The sequence below is a fragment of the Nipponia nippon genome, unplaced genomic scaffold, assembly GCF_047370975.1.
Source record: "Nipponia nippon isolate SJK-2023a ecotype South Korea unplaced genomic scaffold, ASM4737097v1 scaffold_14, whole genome shotgun sequence".
Taxonomy (NCBI): Eukaryota; Metazoa; Chordata; class Aves; order Pelecaniformes; family Threskiornithidae; genus Nipponia; species Nipponia nippon.
This window is the reverse complement of record NW_028262330.1, coordinates 2,314,272-2,337,606: the sequence shown is the minus strand read 5'-3', so window position 1 is coordinate 2,337,606 and position 23,335 is coordinate 2,314,272. Positions and strand designations below refer to the sequence as shown.

Sequence of the window (23,335 nt, the reverse complement as noted above, 5' to 3'; positions counted from 1 at the left end):
ACACCCCCCAAAACCCTGCGGGGGGGGGGGGGGGGGTGGAGACCCCTGCGCGGGGCCCAGCCCCGCCCGCACGGCCTCACGCCGCTCTCCCGCGGCGGCGGGGCGGAGGTGCCGCTGCCCATCCCCGCCGTCGGGTGCAATAAAGCCGCCCGCCCCCCCCCCCCCCGGCGCCGTTTGCCCCGCACCCGCGGAAACAGCGCGGGGGGGCGCGGGGCAGGGAAGGGGCGCGGCCCTTGCGCGGCCCCAGTGCCCTAATGGATAAGGCACTGGCCTCCTAAGCCAGGGACTGTGGGTTCGAGTCCCACCTGGGGTGATAGCCGCCTTTTTTCCCCCTATCCCGGCTCCTTGCAGCAGGGGTGATGTGGGGACCCCCCCCTTCCACACACAGACCCCCGCGCCACGCCCCAGCTCACCGGGCCTCCCTGCAGCCGTGAAAAGGCTCAGCCCCGGCCGCCCCCGCCCTTTTATCTCCCCCCGGGAACCGGGCCCAGCTGGGGCTCAGCCCCCGCCCGGTGCCGGGCTCCGGTTCGCCTCCCCCGCCCCGGGCTGCGGCAGAGCCCTGGGGGCACGAACCCCCCCGGCCGGGAGATCCCCGGGGCAGATCCCAGCCCAGGACTGCCCCCGACTGCGGGCACCTTCTCGGGAGCTCTGCCCCGCTGCTCCCCGGGGCTGCTCCCACCCCGCGGGTGCCAATCGCTGTCCCCCCACGGGAAATTAAACGATCGTGGCTTTAAAACAACCACGGAGGGACTCGAACCCTCAATCTTCTGATCCGAAGTCAGACGCCTTATCCATTAGGCCACGTGGTCCCCCATAGTGCTGCTCTGGGGACGGTGACCCACAGCGGGGGGGGGGGGGGTCCCCGGGGGTCCCTGCCATCCCCCGCGCATCACCCACGCTCCCACCCCGCCTGGGATCGCTGCCGTCCCTCCCGGCCCAACGCTGGCGATGGGGGTGAGCGGGCGAGGGGTCCCCACCCCCATGGGACCCCACATGCCAGGAGGTCATCGCAGACCCCCCCAGACCTCCCCATCCAGCTGCCGGGGGTACGCGAGCCCAGGCCTTCCCCGCCACGGCCCCGCGGAAAGGCAAAGCCAAGACCATCCCGTCCAGCTGAGGCCGGGATGAGCCCTAAGCAGGAGGGAAGGCGCGTTTGCCTCCCAGGGTCGGGCACTGCTGGTGACGGAAGGACTGGGACAGCCGCGACCCTGGGGACAGCTCGTCCTTTCCCGTGACAGCCTTCGGTGTGGTGGGCGCAGTGTCAATGAGCCGCCGGTGACGGGCACCTGCTGTAACGTAGCACCACTACAGAGTAACACTGTGACGCAACGAGAACCACCGCAGGCCTGGTTAAGTTATCAAGTCATCCTGTTCGTTATCAGTAACGCCTCCTGCGTGCGCCTCCCGGTGCAGCTTTGCTTCTCCCCAAAACCTGCCTTTCTCATCTAATCCTAAAAAAGAGTTTCCTAAAGCCGGACACACGGCAGGAAGGTATCTTAACCTCTTCCGCGGCCACGGGAGGCTTTGGGGACATGGTGGTTCCTGGGGTACGTTCAGCTCAGCTTCAGCCCACGCATCTTTTCCGACGTGGCTGTCAAAGGAAAGCTGTGCAGACACGTGCTGGAGAGGCAGGGCTGCACGAGAGGCGCGCTCGTGCCCCACGGGTGTGCAAAGCTTCCCAGTACGGCGGGCAGCAGCAGCCGGCAGATGAACCGGAGCACGCAGAGGCTGCCCCAGCTCCATCCACCCCCGGCCGCCCCGAGCGCTCGCCAAGGCGTGGGGGGGACGGGGGGTGCAGGGTGTGAACCCCGGCGGTGTCGGAGGGGGAGAGGCCGGCGCGACGGGGCTGCGGGCAGGCAGCGCCACGCCAGATGCGTGGTGGGGACAGCACGGCCAGGCGGGTCGGGCGCCTGACTGCAGAGCGGGGCAAGGGTCTGAGCCCCCCATGGCTGAGTGTCCCTCGGTCCCAGGGTCTCACCCCAGGTGCAGGCAGGGCTCCTTGCTGCTGGCAGCGGTTGCCGGCTCTCGCATAGCACCGGGGGATTCGCAGCCCTGAGAAAGCCTCGCGTCACCGCAGCATTTCTCCCCGGGGCTGGTTTTTTCCCTCTCTGCACCCTGGTCGTTGCCCACCAGCCAGCAAAGACGCTCCCACTGCCTGGGACTTAGTGCTCCGGAGGCAGGAGAGGAGAGGAACAGCGGGAACAAAGCCTGGTGCCACCCGAGCGAGGCCATCGGTGATGGAAACCCCTCGGACCACGCAGCGAACCAGCCCAGCCCCTCGCGACGCTGCCACCAGGACATCCCAGCGGGACTGCGGGTACAGCGTCTCCAGGAGATGCAAAGAAAACGCTGCCCGAAGGAAGCCAAGTGATCATCTTGTTCCTGCAACAAAAACCCCCGAGAGCCACCTGACGCTATCCCAACTTGTAAGAAGGATGCAAAAAACGTGCTCTCACCATGCTTTCAACCGCAGCCCTGAAGGTGGTCACCCAAAGGGGTGGGAGTCAACTGGTCCCAGGTGATACCGGCCTGGAGACACCCCGTTGGCCCCTTCTCCCAGCTCCCAAAGCGGGCAGGGTTGCTGAGCGGCGCCGGGACCTGCGGCTCGGCTGCCTGGGGCTGCTGGGGGCTTCAGCAGGTTTGCTGCTTGCCAGGCAGCAGAGTCATTTCCTCCCACACTTTAAACAAAATTACTGACAAAGAAACTTACTTAGAAAAATTACTTAGAAAGAAGCTTCACTTTAGGTTTTACTGGTGTGGTATCACCCTGACCGCAGCTGCCTTTTAAAACCCATTAACTCCGCAGGAGAAGACCCTCCAAGCGGCTTTTTAATGCAAGGAACCTGAGAGGGCCTTGTCCCGGGGGGGACTCTGGTCCCAGGGCGGCAGACCCAAACGGCGCGGCCCCCCACCGCCAGCCCTCGCGGGGATGCGGTTTCTGGCGGAGGAGTAAAGCTTCCCTCCCGTTAGAGCCGGTCCCGTGCCAGGGGCAAGGGGGCCATCCCCCGGCACCCGTCAGCTTTGTGTTGGGGGCAGATGCAGCGGATGATACAGGGAGCACCCGGAGCGGGGGAAATGACCCAACACAGACCCAGCTCTGCCCAGATGAGGCTGAAAAACCAGCTTTACCTGCTCTGCTTTTGCACCTTCTGGGATACCTTGGAAGGTGCCCGTGCTCCAGGCGGATGGGGCAGAGCCAGCGATGGATGCGCTCTCCCCTCCAAAACCCATCCTTTCATTAACATCTCCCCAAAACCCATCCTTTCATTAACCGCTCCCAAGGCAAAAGCTGGCCGTTTTTCCCTCAGGAACGGCCTCACATGAGCACTCGGCACGCGGTACCCACCACCAGCTGGATGGAGCCTCCGCCTTTGCACCGAAGCCCGGGGCAGTTTGGAGCTGCTCCTCGTTGCTTCCCTTTTTCATCAGATCGAAATTGGGAGCGCTGGCCGGCAGCAGAGAACCACGTCGCCCAACGGCATCATACAGCCTGCGTACAGCGGCTGTTGGCGCGGTGAGCAAGCCCGGAGCTGCCGCGGGGATGTCGCTGCCCCAGAGCGCCCGTCGTGGCCCACCCCAGCCTCCCTCTCTGCCAGCTCCGGCCCCGGCGGCTGCGCCCACGTACACACGGGCAGCGGCGCTGGTTTATTTGCGCTTCTGGGTTCTCCCGTTGCGTTCGTGTCCTTCATTGACATCTGCAGCTGGGGATGGGAAACACCTTCCCACCCGGCAGCCAAAGCCAGCACCCAGCGGGTGGCAGCCAGAGGCCCGGCAGCACTAAAATGGGGAGAAGGGGCGGGAAAATGGAGTCGGCACTGGCAAAATTAGGGGGAGCCCACCCCAGATGGGACTCGAACCCACAATCCCTGGCTTAGGAGGCCAGTGCCTTATCCATTAGGCCACTGGGGCTGGGTGAAAAAGGCTTTTCCCCTGTGGGACCTCGTGCTGCAGGGTGCAAACGTGGTCACGCGTGTAACCCATGGGTGGGAACCACCCTGGGGCTCCAGAGGAAGGGGAAGCAGAGCTGGGCTGTACCAGGAGCGGCGGGGGCAGGGGGCCAAACCTGGGTTCGCTTTTCCCCCTATAAAGGGAAGGGGTGAGAAGGGAGGAGGGGGTGGAAAGCTGGAGCAGGTTTAAAAATGGGGTGGGGGAAAAAAGGGCCGACCACGAAGGGACTCGAACCCTCAATCTTCTGATCCGAAGTCAGACGCCTTATCCATTAGGCCACGCGGTCACCGGTGGAACAGCCCCCCCCGGCGGCGCTGCCAACCCCCCGCCCCGCCCCGCCCCGCCCCGGGGGCTACCGGGGCTACCGGAGCCCCCGACCCCGGCTGCGCCGCCCGGGCAGCGGCGGGGGGGCTCCCCGCCGCCGGGGCACGCTGCGATGCCAGAAGACGCGGCTGGGGAAGGAGCGTCCGTGGCCGCAGCCGTGGGGAAATCACGGGTGGGACGTGCCGGCCTCCACTGCTGCGCCGGAGCCGGGGGACAGTGCTGCAGCCAGGGCTCGGGTGCTTTGCTGGGGAGAAGCAGGGTGCTGGGCAGGGAGGGCTTTCGCTGAGCATCCGAGTCACCCCATCGCCTCACCTGGCACCCAGGTGTCGCATGGATCCGGCTTTGCCCCCTCCTCTGCCCCCCACGGCAAGCCGCAACGTCGCGCAGGGTGCGCGGCGCAGCCAAGGACCTTGCTGCGACAGGGCACAGCTTTTGGTACCAAAAGTCTTTGGAGCAACTGGATGGATTTGCAGCTCCCGTGTACTGACATCCCCTCACCTGCTGGCAGACGAGAGGAGGCCAAGTCGCCGCTCGCGGGGCTCAACGTTGTCCCACCTCCAGTGACACTGTCACCACCGGCGTAAGCTCCCACAGCCAACACGGCCCTCAAGCCCCAGCACAGAGGTCACCCCTACTTCTCCCCGTGCCCCTCACGTCTGAGTCAAACCCTGTCTCGTGGTCCACACGCTTCCCACCTCCTACCGCAGACGCAGCCAGAGGCCACGGTAATAAGGTGCCGCCTACGATGTCCCAGCGGGATGGGACTTTCCAAGCACAGACGAATTGAAGCTGCTCCCCTGCAAGGGAACCATCACTTCGAGCACCTGAAGGTATCGCTGCAATCACAGCATAAAAACCAGGCAGTGATGGAGAGGAGGGTGGCTGAGGGAAAGACAGATGGAGATGTGAAAAAAAAAAAAAGTCTCCGAGTCTTTCATCTTAACAGCGAGGACTTGGAGCAGCTCCTCGAGAGCAACGGAGATCAGCAAGGAGGCAGAAACAGAAAGTCAGTGGGTGCGTGGCAGGTTCAGTGCTTTGGGAAACGGGGCCGGGCTCCAACAGCCCGCAGGCTGGGCTGCCGCGGAACGGGGCCGGGCTCGCAGGAGAGCAGCCTCCCCTCCGCCTCCCCAGCACCCCTCACGCTGCACAGGCGCTGATTCCGCCTCCGCTTCAGGGGGCTCGCGGGAGACTCTCAGCCTTGTAAATGAGACCAGATTTGTTTCTGAGTGGCTCTGGCTCCTCGCCTTTTCTTTGTGGAGAAGGGCCCTTTCTTTTCCTCGCCCTCAAATTGTTGGATTTTTCTTTTTTAATGACCTTATTTTTCCTTGACCACAACTAAAGGCTGCTCCCAAGAGCCAGCTGAGTGCATCAAACCATTAGCAAATTCTTCCTTCCAAAGCAAATTAATACATAAAAAGTCTAGCTTCTGTTTACAAAACATCCGTCCCTCATTAATAAATATCAAATCAACTTCTACAGAACAAATGACGTGCCCTGGAAGTGTTCATAAGACACACGGTACCATTTGCCTCCTTATTTGGGAGCAGGAGAGGATGCAGCGAGCTTTTATAGCCATCCTCACCTTTTCTCTCGGGACAGGTAAGTTCAAGCGGGGTAGAAAAGCTTGGAGGAATTCTGTTCTCATCCATGTGAGAAGGGATTCGCCTGTGTTAATGCCGTTTTTCACATCCACAGCTCCGTACCCTTTCTCCTTTGGTACGTCTCTCTCTCACAGGCTGAGATCTTGCCTGATCCTTTTCCGATTCAAGCGGAATCTTTTTTTCTAGCAGGGGCTGCTCCGAGGTACGTCTGCGCCTACTACGATGTGGTTGAGTACCTGAACGTTTCCTCTCACAGCAAGCTGCATGCACACATACTGCCCAAGACGAGCTTGAAGGAGCCTCTGGAAGTGAAGATGCATTTTATGCTGGTGGCCATTCCCTCTGTGGTAAGGACCCAAACCTCCTGTCGAGTCTATAGCAGAAAGCGGGGTGATTGCTAGGTTGGGGTCCGAGTCTTTGGCCAGGCGGGGCTGGGCCAGCAAGGCCACAGGGATGAGAATCAGCCCCTTCCACTTCTTCAGCTTTCTGCTGTTTGAAAGCATTTTTGGAAGATCTGGAGTATTTTCTCCCTCCTACTTCAGGAAAAAGTCCAGAGGCAGGCACGGACAAACAGCCCGCTTTGTACCAGGCTCTGGAAGCGACTGCGGGGCGCCTGAACCGAGCAATGCAGTTGCAGGGCACTGGCATGCAAATGCTAACAATAATCTATTTTTCTTCAAACCATTGGATCTCATGCTCCCTCTTCTCCACGGCCGTAGGACCGAGACCCTGGAGCTCTCCTCCTGAGCTGAGTTTCTGCAACCTGTCCACTGCAAGAACAGGGGAGAACTTCTGGGCTCTGCATGGGATGTACCTAAGAAAATCAGCTCAATATCTTCCCTTTTGTTTCTCCAGGTCGAAAAGCTCCAGATGGTCACTTTTTACTTTGTGTTGAACCTGGTAGGTCCCTCAAGGGTGTTTCTCGCCTGTGATGCCCAGCACGATGGCTGGTGCCAAGCCCAACACTCATTTCTCTCCTGCAACTTCTTCCCCCAGGAGTGGAAAAACTCTTTTGCAACCTGGAACCCGCAGGATTTCTGTAACATTTCCAAAGTCGTTCTGCCCACGGATACGTATTGGTCTCCCCCCATCTTCATTTTAGAGCGGTAGGTTTCCCTTTCATTTTTATCCGCTGGCTTAAGGGAAATATAATGGGTGCAAACTGTTGCTGTTATTGTAGGAAATGGGATAAACTCATTTGGTTAAAAGTTGTTCCCGTGAGCTCTCTGTAACCAATAACCTCGTAATTTAGATTAATGGCGACCAGAGTTCATACAAAGCACTTTGTGGCTCTGTAATACTGTAACGTCTCCAGAAATGTCCCATCTGGGCTGCAGTTAAAGCCGAGGAAGCATCAGAGGCCGGCAATGTCGTGGAATGGAATGACCCTTAGCCATTTGTTGTAAGACAGAGGACAGCCCGCTGCGGGTCTGACAGAGGGACAGCACCGCTGCCGGCCCTTCAGCCGGGGGGAAGGACGGGGAGGCAGCTCTGCAGAGCCAGCAGCGAGCCCCTGCCCCGGGTGAGAGCGGCAAGCGGAGGGGAGAGAGCAAGAAGTTTCCTTAGGAGGCGCAGGGGGAAGAACCAACTGTCTTGTGCGTGAACTCAGCTGCTACAAACCTCAGCCCAGAGGCGCTCACCAGCCCTTCTTCAAGCCCCAGGTTTTCTCTCCTCGCTACTACCTCCAATGGCGGGGTGACAGCGCGGAGCCCCCCCCAAAAGGGTGCTTACAGAGCCCCCAAAGGGTGCTTACAGACTCCCCCAAAAGGGTGCTTACAGAGCCCCCAAATGGTGCTTACAGACCCCCCCAAAGGGTGCTTACAGAGCCCCCCCCAAAGGGTGCTTACAGACCCCCTCAAAGGGTGCTTACGGAGCCCCCAAAGGATCCTTACAGCCCAGGCTTTTGTGGGACTGAGGAGCATCGCAGCAGCGTCTCGGAGCTTGGTCGCTCTCCAGTTTTGTTTCCTCCAGAGTGAACGGACAAAACTCGAACTTGGACTATATGGCCATCACGCACAACAGCAGCTTTAATTCCACCCAGCCCTTCCAGGTTACCTTAACGTGCAGCTTGATGATCCTCAAGTTTCCCTTTGACACCCAGACGTGCAACTTGAGCATAGCTTTGTTCCTCTACCCAGGTACAGCAGCACGCTGGGTTTTACCGTAGCTGGGCTAAATTTGCAGGAGGAGGAATAGGTGAGATGGACGCTGGCTAACTCCTGGGCTCCCTTAGCAGCACCGCACGCTCACGCTTAGTGGGGTTGAGGTCATGTAAGACCAGGAAAAATGAGCTAAACCGCTGTCGTTCTGCGTTGGTGTGTTTCCCAGCAACACCTCTGGAAGCATCTGGATGTTCTGGGGCCGGTACCCGCCCCGCCGGGGCCGGTCTCCACAAACCGAGAGACTAGCAGGCTTCTTCCAACAAGGCTACTTGTTCACATAGGATTTTGCAGGGCTGCTCTTTAAACATACCTGGAAGCCATGGAAACGAGAGGAAATGAAGGACAGTTTCAGGGATCCAAACTGCAGTTCATCCCAGCAGGAAGGGTTGAAGAACAAGCAGAGGCGACACAAAACCCTCAGCTCGCATCCGCAAAGCACAACTGCCCTAATTCACCAGCCATTTCCCCTCTGATCCGCGTTCCCAGAGGTCCAGCCACGTCTCTTGGCCAGAATCCTTTTTAATTTCTCCCTGATGGGCTAAGAAACCCCAGCAGCGCGAGCAACGTCGCCTCTCCCCATCTGCACACGCTCTTGGTTGGGAGCGAAAGGGAGAGGAAATAACTGACCTCTAATAAATACCTAAATTTTGCAACTTCTCTCCTCCTCTCCCTCCCGCCCAAGCAGTAACAGACCTTGTCATGAAGACGAGACGGACACCAGCTGAGATGATGAGAGACAGCCAGAGTTACTTCCTAACTGATGGAGAATGGAAGTTCACCAACCTGAGCATCATCGACTACAGAGAAAAGCTGGACGATGAAGAATTTTCTGTGGTCACCTACGTGGTACGGCACTACTTTCATATTATATTGCACTGATTTGCCACCAAAAAAAAGTATGAAATAAGATAATTTTCTACATTAGGGAACAAGCATTCGCCCAACACAGTAAGTTACCTCTTGCTCACCTAAATTTTGTCCATCTTCTTCAACAGATTTCCATGGAGAGACGACCCACTCTGTATATTTTGAACCTGATCCTCCCAACATGCGCCCTGTATCTGCTGGATATGGCTGTGTTGTTTGGACCCAGCTCTCTCGAGGAGAAACTCAGTTTCCAGATTGCCATCATCCTCGGCAGCTCCATGTTAGCTGTGGTTCTCAACAACATCCTTCCAACGTCCTCCAACAAACCACCTGTAATAGGTACCCATCTTTGTTGAATAAAAACTAACTGCTTTTTACGCAGGTACCGGCTCTAAGGGAGGTCTTTGGGCATTTACGGACACGTTCATGAGCGCTGAAGTCATGACCAGCTGAGCTTTATCAGCTTGCTGGAGTCAGAAATGTCCCCTCTTCCCCACCGGGCAACTGAACGCAAATAGGATTACAGATTCAAGAAAGCGATGCCAATTATCAAGGGTTTTCTTTGTTTTCATGTTGTTCTGTAGGGGTATTCTTCTTAGGCACCTTCCTGCTCATGATCATGGCTGTGTTAGACACCTTCTTCCTATTGCACCAGCAGCACAAATCCCTACGCCTTGACAAGGTTCTTGGAAGCTTCCAGCAAGGTAAAGCAACCCATAACCTCTTAAAACAAGTGGGTTGGGTCACCTGCACTTTACTGCAGGTGCCTTCGAGCGAGGGTGGGTTTCCTCGGGGCAACCAGCGCCCCAGACAGTACCAGTCGTGGCAGCCACCCGCCACCCCCCCTATACCGACGGGTGCCGCTTGCTCTTTGCAGATGCGCACGCCGAGCTGGCGACGTGAGCCGCGAACACCCCGACCACCAAACCCCTCGCCAAGGAAGGCGCCCAACTGCCGAACCTTCCCCAGGCGGCGCAGGGAAAGGGGCCGCCAGCCAAGCCCAGCTGGCAGCCGCCGGAGCAGGACCTGTTCCTGCCCGTCCTGGAGAAGGTGCTTCTCTACAGCCACTTCTTCCTGTCCCTGGGGTTTTTTGCTGTTATTTCTATAAAATGGAGCAGCTAGAGACCAGCTCAGCACAGGGCTCCTTCAGTCTTTCTCCGCTGTATTGCTTCTAACCCCTCCGCTGTAAGTATTTTCCTGCTTGATTCACAGAGCTGCAGTTGTTTCAGTTGCTGGAATAAAAAAACCCACAAACGTGCATGGCATGAGATCTGCACGCTTAGGGCTTTGCACTCTACTTCGGTAGAGTTCAGTAGAGAGTTCAACTCCGTATGTTCTTCGAATATTCTGTGGGCTAGCGAGGTATTTGAATAAAACAGTTGTGAAATTGGGGGATAATACCTTCATTTTAGCCATCTGTAATTCGTACCACAAACGTGACCATCAGAAAAGGGAGTTAATGCCCTTCTCTTATGGAGACATTTCCATTTTGGGGAAAGAATTCCACCTCAGATAATTAAATAAAACAATTCAAGTCTGAAGCGTTGGCACTATTGTTTCTGTGAGTTTCAGTGAGATCCACACCATTCAGAGAGCTGGGACAGAGAGAATAACAGGATCACCAGGATAAACGGCGTGATACTTGGGATGTTTTAAAAATTACTTTTTTAAGTGTATCTCAATGCATCTCTGCTCCAACTCACAACCAACCTAGAAAACAGCCCTGGACTTCGGCCTGTAGAACTGCCGAGACTTCTCTCCCACTGCGTGGCAGATCACTACCAAATACAGCCCGGCACGGCAAAGGGCTTTGTACGTTCAACTTCTCAGCAACTCTTTGCCTGCCACGGCAGAACTACTACATTCCCTGCACCAGGGGGTTACTGAGGTGAACAGAAGATGCAACAGGACTCGTATTTATCAACAGGCCTAGCTGGGATCTTGGTCCTTGCTACAGAAACAAGCTCACAGGTAGAAAAGACAAAATCCAGGAAAACTGGGTTATTTGCAAGTCGGTGTATTGTTCCACATTGCTCAACACCTTGCAACCTCATGTCTAAGATCTGAGCCACAAACAGGAGGGGAAGCACTTTATTTAAAAGATCATCGAGTCTGGCAGTCGTTAGGCAAACTGCTTGCAGACAAGTTTACAGATCAGCAATCGGTCTGTGGGGCCAGTACGGGTATTTCTCCATGTCCAGTTTGGTTTCAGGGAAGGCTTCGTGCAAGTCTTCAAACGTCATCTGTTCAAAGGGAATCATGCTTCTGAGCTTCTGCAGCTTGAAGGGGGAGCAGAGACACACACGTTACCCGTCACTTGTCAGCAAGAAAGAGCAAAGCACACGCTAAGAACAAGGTGTGTGCCAGGCTGGGTTAAAGGGAGTACTCACGAAGCAAAGTCCAGACTTACCTGTTGCTCGTACTGGGCAACCCGAGCTTTGGAAGCCTGCACGTATTCAGCAGTGCTCTTTGCCTGCAGGAAAGCAGAGAACGTGGTGAATATGGTTACGATAAAGACAGTGACTTAGAAGAACCTGCAACCCCACGCTGTAAGTTGGCATTAAAATTCATCGTCGTTACGCTAGGGTAAGCGGACAGAATCTTGATCAAATCCCAGACAGCCAAACCCTTCCACAGGCAGAGATCCTCCCGCTTAGCCAAAAGCCAGAGACACGTGCGAAGACCAGAGGCACGCTCTGGCCCAGGCTGCCCTGCCTGCGCAGGTGCACGTACAGAACACCCCTTCCCGTCCTCACAGAGGGCAGAGACAACCCCGGCATCAGGGAACAGTTTAAACACTTACAGCTTCCTGCTCTTGGGCATCAATTTTGGCAGTTTGTGTATCCACTGGCTCAGGAACCTTTAGTGCACTGAACTGTAAATCAAAAGAGAAAATTTGTTTGATTGAAATAATCCTTCACACCAAGCTCATCTTCCCTAGCAGCAGGGGAGCATTCCCTCCTTTCTTCCTAGGATATGCCCACAACAGGGGAAGTTAACCAGCTTTCTAAAGCTGATCACTGCAGCTTGACTGCGTCCTTCACAAGCAGCGCTGCTCACCTGTGAGCTGAAAGCAAGCTGTTCTGCATGGCCTGCCACCACCGGCAGAGGTAATAGCACACACATTCATCACAGCGCTGCAGAGAGCAAAGCACGGCACTGCAAGGAAGCCTAATACCAAAGACTGATCATATCACAGATTTATTTCCCCCGAGACAAAGTTCACAGATCCGTCCGAGGCCAGTGGGTCCTCCTGCTCTTGAGAGGCCAATTTTCACAGCGCCAGTGACACCACGCGTCCTTCAGCAAAAGCCTCGCTCGTGCTTTTCAACTCCTGCTTGTAAAGAGGGTGGAAACCCCTGCAGGCATCCGCTAGCTCTGCACCTTTCAGCGCGCAGAGCCACGCTCCCCACCTCCTTCCCTTTGGTGAGTTAAGAGAAATACTTCGAGCGTTTGCTTCAGGAGAGGCACTACCCGAGAATTCATGCCTGCAGCCAAAATAATTTATCAAGTTTTCTTTCACCAACTGTGCCAAGGTTTCCTCCTGAAAGATGGCACTGAAGTGACCTCCTCGAGGTCAGAGACACTGATCTGCGGGACGTAAAGCTGGGGCATCTGCTAGCCAAAAGCAACCTCCGCTGCCAATTCTGGCGTTCTCCTCTCAACACCAAAGACATTCCCCATTTAAACCTCCAAGAAGAGCAACACCCAGCCGGCAGAGACCGACCTTCTTCTGAAACTCATCCACCATGCCAGCTTTAGCAACAGCAGCCTTGTAGTGAGCCCAGTCGATGGCCGGGGGTTTCTCTGGCAGGGCGGCCAACCTAAAGAGACGGAGGACAGCAGTCACAACCAGCGCTAGAAGTAACCCCGCGCTATCATTTGCCACAGTTACTTTCCAGAGCGTCAACAGAGCCTGCTAAGTCTCATTTAAATATTTTCAGTCATTGTCATTAACAAGCAGCGATGGACCACTTCTGCAAACCCCTCTGCCCTTGAAACAAACTTCGCTATATGGACGAGAAGAGTTGAGCCTGCAGCCCTGCTCCCCTTCAAACTATTATACAGCGTCTCTGGGCGCAGCCCTGTAAGAAAGGGTTAGGCAGTTTTCACAATACTGCGCTAGAGGCAATCAGCAATAGGAACTGTAATAGCCAACAACGTTTGTACCAAGCAGCGGATGCTGAAGCATTTGAGAAGACTCATGAATTCCTACAGCATTTAACAGAACAGCAAAGCTTGCAAAATGTTTTAAACACGCCAAAGGAAACCGCTTTCACAGAACTGCTTTTTTATGTTGCAGCTATTGTTTTACTCTGGGGAGATTTAAGTAAAGATGATTTGCCAAAAAAAAAAGCCACCAGCTGCCTTGAAGGTGACCTGCCAGGACACTTCTGCAAGACCACGGTTACTGACAGCGGCTCACGCCGGTACCGCAAAGGCTGAAGGGTTCAGCTGAGGGGTTGAACCCCCCCCCACGCGGGCGCCGGGCAGGCACTCACCGGGCCGACAGCGCGTCGCTGCGGGTCTTCAGGGCGTTGAACATGGCCCTCTGGTTCGGGGGCACCCTCTCGGCGAAGGCGGCCCAGTCAATGGCCTTGATGGCAGCTCTGCGGCCCGCCATGCTTCCAGCCTGCGCCCGGGGGAGACGACACCGGGGGGGTTACGCGGGGGCGGGGGGGGGGGCGGGCAGGGCCCAGCGACAGCGGGGGTGGGGAGTGACGGCTCCGGCCCGGGGATGCCGGCACCGAGGGGTGCGGGATGGGGCGGGAGGGGGGATCGGGACACGGGGATCGCTCCTCAGCCCAGCCCCGCCGCGGCCTCACGCCCGCCCCCCCCGCCCAGGCCCACCCCGGCCCGTTTCCTCCCCCAGACCCGGATCCCCCTCCCCGGTTCACCGGCCGGTCCCCACCCCCAGGCCCCTCCCAGGCCCCCCCGGCCCCGCCGCCCCCGGCCCCGCCGCGGCGCTTCCCCGCCCTCACCTTCACTGACCGCCACCGCCGTCCCCAGGCGCAGACGCCAGCAGCGCCGGAAGTCCCGCCCCCGCCGCCCAGTCAGAGCGAGGCCCTACCGGAAAGCGTCATTCTCCGCCCTCCCGGTGACCGCCGCCGCTTCCGGCGCGCAAAGCACTTCCGGGACGGCGGCGGCGGAGCGGGGCGGCGCAGCGCAGCGGGCGGTGATGGCGGCGCGGGGGCGCTGAGCGGCACCGCCATGGCCGAGCTGGCGGCGGCAGCAGCGGAGGGGCCGCCGCGGGGCCGCACGCCCAGCCCGGGCCCCGGGGGGACGCCGGGACCGCCCAGCCCCCGCGCGGCCGGAGCGGCGGCGGGCTCCGGTGGGGCGTTGTCCCCTCCCGGCGCGGCCCGGCCGCCCGCCGCCTCCAAGTGGGTGCGCCTGAACGTGGGCGGCACGTACTTCGTGAGCACCCGGCAGACGCTGTGCCGGGAGCCCAAGTCCTTCCTGTGCCGCCTCTGCTGCCAGGACGGGCCCGAGCTCGGCTCCGACAAGGTGAGGCCGCGGCGGGGGGCGGCCCCCACCCCGCCCCGCGGCGGCGAGGCCCCGGGCCCGGCCGCTGACCGCCCCTCCCTGAGCCGCCTCAGCCCCCACGGCAGCCGGTGTCACCGGGGGGCAGCGCCCCGACTTGCTGTACCGGCAGGGTGACAGTCCCGGCCCCGGTGTCCCCAGGCCAGCACCCCCAGCCCCGCTGTACCGGCTGGGTGACAGCCCCAGCCCCGGTGTCCCCAGGCCAGCACCCCCAGCCCCGCTGTACCGGCTGGGTGACAGCCCCAGCCCCGGTGTCCCCAGGCCAGCACCCCCGGCCCCGCTGTACCGGCTGGGTGACAGCCCCAGCCCCGGTGTCCCCAGGGCCAGCACCCCCGGCCCCGCTGTACCGGCAGGGTGACAGCCCCAGCCCCGGTGTCCCCAGGGCCAGCACCCCCGGCCCCGCTGTACCGGCTGGGTGACAGCCCCAGCCCCGGTGTCCCCAGGGCCAGCACCCCCGGCCCCGCTGTACCGGCAGGGTGACAGCCCCAGCCCCGGTGTCCCCAGGGCCAGCACCCCCGGCCCCGCTGTACCGGCAGGGTGACAGCCCCAGCCCCGGTGTCCCCAGGCCAGCACCCCCGGCCCCGCTGTACCGGCAGGGTGACAGCCCCAGCCCCGGTGTCCCCAGGGCCAGCACCCCCGGCCCCGCTGTACCGGCAGGGTGACAGCCCCAGCCCCGGTGTCCCCAGGCCAGCACCCCCGGCCCCGCTGTACCGGCTGGGTGACAGCCCCAGCCCCGGTGTCCCCAGGGCCAGCACCCCCGGCCCCGCTGTACCGGCAGGGTGACAGCCCCAGCCCCGGTGTCCCCAGGGCCAAGATCCCTGACGTTGCTTTACAGCCCCGGCAGCCCCTGACCCTGCAGCGTGGATGGGCCGATCTCCACAGCAGCCCCGCTCCCACGGTCCCCGGGAGACGCGCCGCTCTGGCACACGCCGGCTCCTTGTCCCTCGTGTCCCATTACACGGCCGCAGTTTTGGCCGCATCCCCAAGAACGGGGCTTAGGGTCTGCCCTCGTTCCCGTAACACCCCGGCGCTGTGGGCACCGACGCCCTCCACCTCCCGCCACAGAACCTTTCTGAGAAACAGGAATTTTAATGATTTCTCACCCTGAGCACGTGTTGGGATTTTTTTTTAAATATATCTCACTTTGCTCTTGTAAAAGATCACAGTGCACGTTCCTTACACGGGTGGATAGTTTTGCAGTCGTTGCAGTTTGTCGTAAGGATTTTGCCAACAGTTATTCTTGTAATTGCAGGTTTTCTGTAGGATCCACCGCACAAGGTTTTGTAAATATTTCGTGGGTAGGTCAGGCTGAGAATTATTCAGGTCTCTTGCCGCTCTGTTCAGAGTTGAATCAAAAGATAAATCCTGGTTGTGATCAAAATAGCAGTCGCCAGCATCAGTGAATAGAGGAGATGACATTTCAGAGTGGTTTTTTTCTTTTTTCACAGTTTTTATTGCTTTAGAGCAGATTGACTGGCAGGACAAATGTTGCTTTAAAATGATTTAAAGGAGTGATGTGAAAGACTTCTGGGCAGGCTTTGTCAGCGCTTCAAAGCTGGCTCAAGAGATGCTTTTGGTTGCAAATGGTTGGTTATTTGATGGCAATAGTTAGTGTATTGCTAGAGACACGGCTGGTGCATTGCAATGTGCTTTTTCAGTAGTAGAAAGGAGAAAAAAAGAGCTGCTTAAACCATCACAGGCTGCTAGCTAGAACTGGAGATTCAATCTTCCTCCAGAGTTTCCTGGTTAAACTAGTCTGGAAAGCAAATTTAGACACAACACAACTGCCAGCTTTTGGTTTTTATTATTGCAGTGAAGAAAAACTGCTAAGCCCTGCTTTTCTCTCCAGGTACATAAACTCTGTTATGGAAGTGCTTAACCTGAAGCATCTGCCAGCATCATTGAGCTGCAACATCTGTAGCTGAGTTCAGATATTGAAAAAAAAATAATGTTGGTTTAAGTGTGGAGTCATGAGTACACATTTCACAGGCAAATGAATCCAGGTTCTCAAAGAAAAACTGTTCAATTTATTGTTTTCAACTGAAATTATTTTTTTTCCTGGTACCACTTAACCACCCCCGCTTCATTCCTGTACACGCTCAACAGGATGAGACAGGGGCGTATCTCATCGATAGAGACCCCACGTATTTTGGTCCAATACTGAACTACCTCCGACACGGGAAGCTCATCATAAACAAGGAGCTTGCAGAAGAAGGTAAGAGAAAAATGCAGGGGAAGCACTGCAAATGCTGTTTGATGGCAGCATCCGAGCGCCATCATCAGAAACCTGCCTGAGCGCACAGGGTTCCTGAGACGGCGATGTGTAAGGGTGTGAGCAAGCCGCATTTCCCAGTAGTGCTGTTAGTACTGTTGGTTCCTCAGAAGGGTGCTCGTTAACAGGAATTGAATCACTAGATTCTGTAAGCTTCCTGAAAGCAGAGGCCTGCAGCTTACAACACGAGCCATCGCTCTTCTGCTTAGGTCAAAGGCTTCTGTTAGCAGAGCAAAAGATCTGTTAGCACATCTCCTCTCCCTCCACGGATGGGAGTTCTCTGCAGGCAGGCAGCTTTGGTGACTTTCCCCTAATGGGGCTGTGTGAACAAACAGAGATTGTACCGTGAGGTTTCTGATAATCCCAGGGAATGGGGAGTAATCTTTCTTAAAGATCCTCTAAGGGACAAAAGGAGGTGACAGCTAGTTGGTCATTTTCTTCCAGCCTGCGAGCACGAGATCAGTGGCACAGTCTATTCAGCGTTCGGGGATTTCCTCACATCTGGGCTAGATTTGGAGTCAGGAGCAGCTGCTGCATCCTTGTAGCAGAATCATCTTCACTCTACCCTGGACACAGTAACAGAATTTCTCTCTACTTTTGGTTCCTTTTTTAGGGGTACTGGAAGAAGCCGAGTTTTACAATATTGCATCTCTTGTGCGGCTGGTGAAGGAGCGGATACGGGATAACGAGAACAGAACCTCTCAAGTAAGGCACAGGAACTTTTGCGTTATGAAGTCAGTCATTTTCCGTAGCGTAGTAGAAGGACGTGTGGCTGTAGATGCTCCTAGTAGCAGATTTTTTGTTTAGTCATCTTTAAGAGGCGGAATCGGTGCTTTTAGGTAGATCCGAGGCACAGCTAGGAAAGAGTATCCATTATGGTTTTATAAGCACAGACCACTGAGTCATCGTGTTAGCACTGCAGGGCAAGACAACAAACAGTTAAATGAGAGGGGCCAGGAGCAAAGATGGGTGGTTATACAGCAAAACATACTGCTTTGGTGTGTAAGGAAGAGTTCAAACTCCTCCTTCTCTAAACCGTTTTCTTCCCTTCATATCTGTCTCTCTGTGGCAATTTTTTCCATTGCTGCTCAGCTGATATTAACACACCCACTAGATTCAATTGCAGAAGAGAAACACTTTCAAAAAGCACTAAATGGCTTTGAAAGCCAAGGAAGTTTTGCTTTCACTGGCCCTTAGACACACAGAAGGCTTTTAAGAGAAGCGTGCCAACCATATGTACCTGCTTTAGGATTGGTTGGATGGTCGGAACGTCAGAAAGCCTGTGGGGCTCAGACTTCCTCAAATAACAGATGAGAAATAATAAAAGATGACAGAGCAGGAGAGGCTTATTAATTTCCTACCTTGATACTAGCGTAACAATTACTAAACTCACACTTATTTTTATTCTCTGTGCTTTAGGGACCTGTGAAGCATGTGTACAGAGTCCTGCAGTGCCAAGAGGAGGAGCTCACACAGATGGTGTCCACTATGTCCGATGGCTGGAAATTTGAACAGGTACCATTACCGAAGAACGGCAGAATCCCTTTGAAAGCTGCCTATGGAATAAGCAGAGTTTGCTATTTAATTGCACTTCACACTGCTCTGCTCTTCTGAATAAGCAGTCTGAACTGAGCAGCAGCCCACTTCTGTGGAATAACTGACAGGGAAAGGCAGAATTTACTCAAACTGCCAAGAGAGATGTCATTTTTCTCTCAGGACTTCTTGTATCCATGTCAAATCCAGAGCCATTCTTCCCTTCTCCTGCATTTCATCACGTATACCAGACCCCAGTACAACAGCTTTATCTGGGAAAATTAATAGAGCCATGAAAAAACACAGCACGACTTTTCTGGAAGCTCAAAGCCACGACTCCCGCATTTGCTGAAGAGGTGCTGAGTGACATGAGAAACACACTTCCTGCAGATGCCTTTGTAGCGCAGCCGGTTCCAGAGCTAGGTGTCACTGAAGTTGCATATGGCATTAGTTCCAGATTTGGTTTCTGGAATTGAATACAGTCCTCATATTTAGGAGGATGGAGAACTGGAAACCAGCTGGCCTGCATTTTAATGCTATATTAGGAAACTGCAGAATAGGCTCTGTGGATTACAGCTCTGCTGTCTTCCCAATTAGTCCAGCTTCAGTACAAGTGGATGTTGTGGGAAATATGCTGACACGAAGTGAGGCGTAGGATTAGCAACAGCACTTTGCACCACTTGTTCATATATATCTGTTCTGTAGCGCCTGAAAACTCCTATTGCGTAGTGGAGAGGCAGCCAAAAATTCTTGCCCCTGTGAGCCGGTAGGGAAATCTTGTGACCAAGAGCCACTGGCTGCTTTATGGAAATGCAGTTCTCCAACACCCAGGTTTTGCTGTCCAAAAACATACGGAACAGATGTTGCCTTTCACACATGCACGTACACACCCCCAAAACCAAAAGGCTATAGGCAGTGCCCTACACAGGAATCTGCAGCCTTACATCTTTCCTAGCCTTGCTTTTCAAATCTATAACAATAGGGTCGAGATAGTGGTTACAAGCAAATGCTAGCGTGTTCCCTTCCTGTTCCCTCCCTCCCTCTGCCATCCACAGCCTTTGCACAAACCACCGAGATCCCTGCCAGCCTCCTCCTTCCCGTACACTGCAAGCACCAGCAAAATTTCCTGCACATCCCACTCCAGCGCGCTCCCACCATCAGGAGCTGCTCTTGCCCTCCCCTGGGACTTGCATTCAGCTCAAACACCCCCAAGGGCAGCAAGACCAACAGATAGGATGCTTTGGTCAGGGCTAGACCTCCCACAGCAGCACAGCCTCTCTCCAGCTGTGAGATGGTCCAGACTGGGTCACAGAGCAGGAACGTGGCAGTGGTGCAGCACGAGATATGTCCCATGCTGAAATGGGCCCTGCTGGGAGGCACATTGTAGCTGCAGCCTATTGTCGAGGTCTTTCCTCAGATGTGCAGCCCAGCGTGGCTTCTACCCTCCCCCAAATCACTCCACTTGGCATGCCAAGACGTGTTAGGAAAGACGGTGACAGATCCACGTATTGGAGACAGAGAGAGCCCGTTGCTAAGTCTTAGCCTGGATGCCAGTGGTTGAACAGAGATGTTTCCTTCATGGGTTCTTTGCATCCAGTCGCTTCAAAACATCAAAAAGACTGGTTCAGGAACCTGCAGGAAAGCCAGGAGTGGTAAAAGCTGTTGCAGCCTTACTGTCTGTCAGGCTTGGGTTCTCAGAGGAGCATGTGGTCTTTCAGGTTCTCTGCCTTGTACCATTCAGTCCTGCTTAAATTAAGGATGGAATAGAAATTTGCTATTTTAAACAGAAATCCATTCTCCTGTCCACCTACAGCTCAGTAGTCTGGAAAATTGCTATCTTTATCAAAAGACACTTTGTGTTTGTTGAGTAAATAATGATGTATAGTATTGAAATATCCAAGAGTTTAAACAGTCAAGACAGGGAGCAGGGAAGCAAAATTCAAAATAAAAAAAAAAAATCTTTTTTTATCCTGTGTCTGTTGCCCTCAGCACAAACATCAAAGCCTGTTTAAAACAGTGCTGGAGGCCAGTCAGTACGACAGCCCTGAAGTCCTCCCGCAGCTGCGCTGTGACCGTATAGATCCTATCTATAGTCTAGACGACTATCTATACGGTCTGTCTAGGAAGGCTGTTGACTGCACCTGTCTGCTGTATAAATACGGAGTGCTCTCTTCTAAAATCCATCAGGACATGGAAGTTAGGGTGCACGCTGCGTATTAAAGTTTCCTAGATATACACGATTGATAAGATTCACATTGCTTTCTTCAGATTACTTAGCTTTATTATCTGGAAAGCAGAACTGAGTTGTAAATGACAAATTAGCTCTGCACTCCAGGATGCCCTTTTAATGTAATAATGATCAATGAGACAGATGGGATGGCTTGGATCGAGTCCAGACCCCTCATCACAACAGTCATAGAATATAATCCCATTTACACAGATATCAAACTCCATCCTGACAGCATCTACGTAAAGAATGGTGCCAATTTGCCACGTGTCCCTTAGTTAATGCAACATCTGTCCGTGGAAAAGAATTGTCTTTCCAGTTTTTACACATGGAAGTCAAAAGGCAAGCCGAGAGCCGAGGTCAGTGTAGTCTGGACCGGGAAGTCTGCGTTGCCTGCCCCATATCTGAATTAGCTGGATATTATCTATTGCAAAATCTGCCGCACTCTTCCTTTTTCTGCCCTCGGTAATTGGAAAATGTTCTGTTGTGTTCAACATTACAGTTCCAGGCTGGAATTTCTTCCTGAGGCTCCAGATGCCACTAGAGGGCTCTGGAGCTCGGCCGTGTCCCTGGGACACGGGGGGGGGGATACAAAGGACGCTTGGGGTCCCGAGCAAGTCTCACTGGCCAGTCGCACCTCACAGAGCAAGTGTAGGAACAAAGCAAAAGTCAAGACTTATCGATAGTTACCTTGGCTGTCTCCTGTTGTGCAGCTAATCAGCATTGGATCTTCCTATAACTACGGAAACGAAGACCAGGCAGAATTCCTCTGCGTTGTGTCCAGGGAGCTCAACAATTCCACCAACGGCATTGTCAAGGAGCCCAGCGAGAAGGCAAAGGTAAGGCATCTGCTCAGATGTATTGACCTGAATTCTGCTATGCAAAGAAAAAGCCCTTCTTACACTAGCAGATCCACGATTGGCAGCAGCAGTTCCAGGCGCCAGGCTTTCCTATTTCCTCCTCTATGCATGATCTTCCCCTTTTGGAAGATGTCATGTTTTACTGTAGGACAAGAGCTAAGGCTATTTGTACATTTCAAATTAAGACCAAAAAATTGGAGGAAAGAGAGAGACTTGAAAAAGGAGGACAGCATAGCAAGGGCCTTTGAGATTGGTCACATTTTGTGGTTGAAGGATACTGCAGGGAGAGACAAGCTTTTTTTTTCCCCCCCCTCTTTCAATCCACTCTTCCCCCCCCCCCCCCCCCCAGGATAGCAACAAAAGGCGACAATCTTAACTCCTGGCAGGCGGCTAAGCAGGATTTCTAGAGAAGGGCTCAGTCAGCTTTAACCAGCCTGTCATTTGTTGTGGTAGCTTAAAACCCAGCAAGCTGCTCTCACGTTAGCCCATCTTTCCTTTCTCTGCAAAAAACAAGGACTCTGAACGTGAACTTTTGCATCTAAACTTGTCCAAGGTATTTATAGAAGCTCTCTTCTTTTTCAGATTCTTCAGGAGCGAGGATCCCGGATGTAATTCAAGTGTCCACGCCGTTAAAACTCCCAGATGTCAAAAGGGCAGTCCCGCTGGGCAGAGCGCCTCTCTGCAGCGCAGCCTTGCCCTTGTACAGTAACCAAGCTAATGCAAAGCAAAGCCGAGCCTGTCCTGCCAATGGCGAATAATTCTGGTCATAACCAAAGGCTTCCCTCTTACCCTGGAAACCAAGGAAGGAAAAGACTCTTCCAGTTGGATAGTCCTTTCCACAAGTATTTGTTTTATTTTCTTGGCCAGCGCTGTATTGAATTTTTCCAACAATGGCTGGGCTGGATTCCCAGTCGGAGCCTTGGCGAAGGTTGCTCAGGTCTGCAGGCCCTTGTGATCAGGCCCACCTTCCGCAGGCTGGCGTAGGTGGGAGGATCTATATCGGAGCTGGGCCATTTCTCGCACCCAGGTCTGCCACCAGAAGAGTACAGGGACCTCGCAGTGCTCCCCCCGATCAGCCAGCCCCCCCAAATCAGAAGAACAGGGCTTTAAAAGGAGGAACAAAACAACCACTTGTAAAAACCCCACACAGCCTTTTTCCATTCTTGCTTTGTATTTGTTCCGTGTTCAATTCCTGAGAGCTGAGTTTAGGTCCTAAGGGGAGTGGAGTCGCGCGTACATCTAGCACAGGTCTCGCTGTTAACGCTATTACGTACGGGCCTCTGGCATTTCCCAAAGCCCATTACTTCGCACGCGTAAGCAGAGAGACCTGTGTTCACCCAGAACAGCGACAGAGCGATAGTTCTGTCCTTTACGCTTCTCTGCTGCGGAAGAGTGGTGACATCTTCCCCTCCAGTACCCTGCCACGGCCATATCTTAGCCTGGTGCCAAGGCACAAGGTTAGGGACTTGTCGCTGCCAAGTTCAGCTTTGCCTTGTTTGTCTCCAGCAGCGTGGGCCCTGTCTCCTTCCTTCTCACCAAGGGAGGACTTCGGGCAGAATTTCTTTCTGACTGTAGCAAGCAGGTAGGTTTGTTTTAACCCATGAGATCCTTTGCAGAGGAGATCCCCTATTTACATGCAGTGATTTATCTGCAGCCCCCTCACGTCCCCACCTTTAAGAGATCACCTCAAATTACAGAGGGGCATCACAGAGCTGGGGCGGGGGGGAAGTTGCCAAGCTGTTGTAATGTTTCTTGTCCAAAGTGATGTGTCGACTTCTGTGACTTTTCTCTTTTTTCTTTTTTTTCTTTTTTTTTTTTTTGGAATGCCTTGGATGGATGTGCAAAATGTTCGTTTGTGCCTCTCGAATTCTGATCTTAGCCAAACTGCAGTCACTGGTTCCCCTCTGTTAATCTGTGCCACCCCTCACCAAGGGCATGTCCCTCCTAGTCTGGTAAATGGAATTGCTTAGGAATTTGCTGCATGTTTTTCCCCTTTCATC

General features: G+C 54.9%; 3 protein-coding genes and 4 non-coding genes across 9 annotated transcripts; 3 read left to right on the top strand and 4 right to left on the bottom strand.

Moving 5' to 3' along the window:
* Positions 1-240: 240 nt before the first annotated feature.
* On the top strand, positions 241-313 carry TRNAR-CCU (transfer RNA arginine (anticodon CCU)). Its single transcript has one exon. It is a non-coding gene; the product is annotated as a tRNA-Arg (tRNA).
* A 423-nt stretch (positions 314-736) lies between these two features.
* On the bottom strand, positions 737-809 carry TRNAR-UCG (transfer RNA arginine (anticodon UCG)). Its single transcript has one exon. It is a non-coding gene; the product is annotated as a tRNA-Arg (tRNA).
* A 3,027-nt stretch (positions 810-3,836) lies between these two features.
* On the bottom strand, positions 3,837-3,909 carry TRNAR-CCU (transfer RNA arginine (anticodon CCU)). Its single transcript has one exon. It is a non-coding gene; the product is annotated as a tRNA-Arg (tRNA).
* A 252-nt stretch (positions 3,910-4,161) lies between these two features.
* Positions 4,162-4,234, bottom strand: TRNAR-UCG (transfer RNA arginine (anticodon UCG)). Its single transcript has one exon. It is a non-coding gene; the product is annotated as a tRNA-Arg (tRNA).
* A 2,104-nt stretch (positions 4,235-6,338) lies between these two features.
* On the top strand, positions 6,339-10,831 carry LOC104020718 (5-hydroxytryptamine receptor 3A). 3 transcript variants are annotated; one of them, XM_087750421.1, is made up of 5 exons: positions 6,339-6,979; positions 8,721-8,881; positions 9,031-9,241; positions 9,487-9,606; positions 9,780-9,917. In XM_087750421.1, the coding sequence occupies exons 2-5, from the start codon at positions 8,735-8,737 to the stop codon at positions 9,803-9,805; spliced, it is 504 nt and encodes a 167-aa protein (XP_087606547.1). In that variant the 5' UTR covers positions 6,339-6,979; positions 8,721-8,734; the 3' UTR covers positions 9,806-9,917. The 3 variants fall into 3 exon arrangements, with proteins under 3 accessions (XP_087606547.1, XP_087606545.1, XP_087606546.1); XM_087750420.1 differs by having other exon boundaries at positions 6,741-6,773; positions 6,870-6,979; positions 9,487-10,831; XM_087750419.1 differs by having other exon boundaries at positions 9,487-10,831.
* A 146-nt stretch (positions 10,832-10,977) lies between these two features.
* On the bottom strand, positions 10,978-14,014 carry ATP5PD (ATP synthase peripheral stalk subunit d). The gene is made up of 6 exons (XM_087750424.1): positions 13,885-14,014; positions 13,405-13,535; positions 12,630-12,726; positions 11,706-11,777; positions 11,313-11,375; positions 10,978-11,181 (listed from the first exon to the last, which is right to left on the bottom strand). The coding sequence occupies exons 2-6, from the start codon at positions 13,524-13,526 to the stop codon at positions 11,050-11,052; spliced, it is 486 nt and encodes a 161-aa protein (XP_087606550.1). The 5' UTR covers positions 13,527-13,535; positions 13,885-14,014; the 3' UTR covers positions 10,978-11,049.
* A 7-nt stretch (positions 14,015-14,021) lies between these two features.
* On the top strand, positions 14,022-22,482 carry KCTD2 (potassium channel tetramerization domain containing 2). Its single transcript, XM_087750422.1, has 6 exons — positions 14,022-14,407; positions 16,550-16,658; positions 17,329-17,420; positions 18,135-18,230; positions 21,189-21,314; positions 21,918-22,482. The coding sequence occupies exons 1-6, from the start codon at positions 14,114-14,116 to the stop codon at positions 21,945-21,947; spliced, it is 747 nt and encodes a 248-aa protein (XP_087606548.1). The 5' UTR covers positions 14,022-14,113; the 3' UTR covers positions 21,948-22,482.
* Positions 22,483-23,335: the final 853 nt, after the last annotated feature.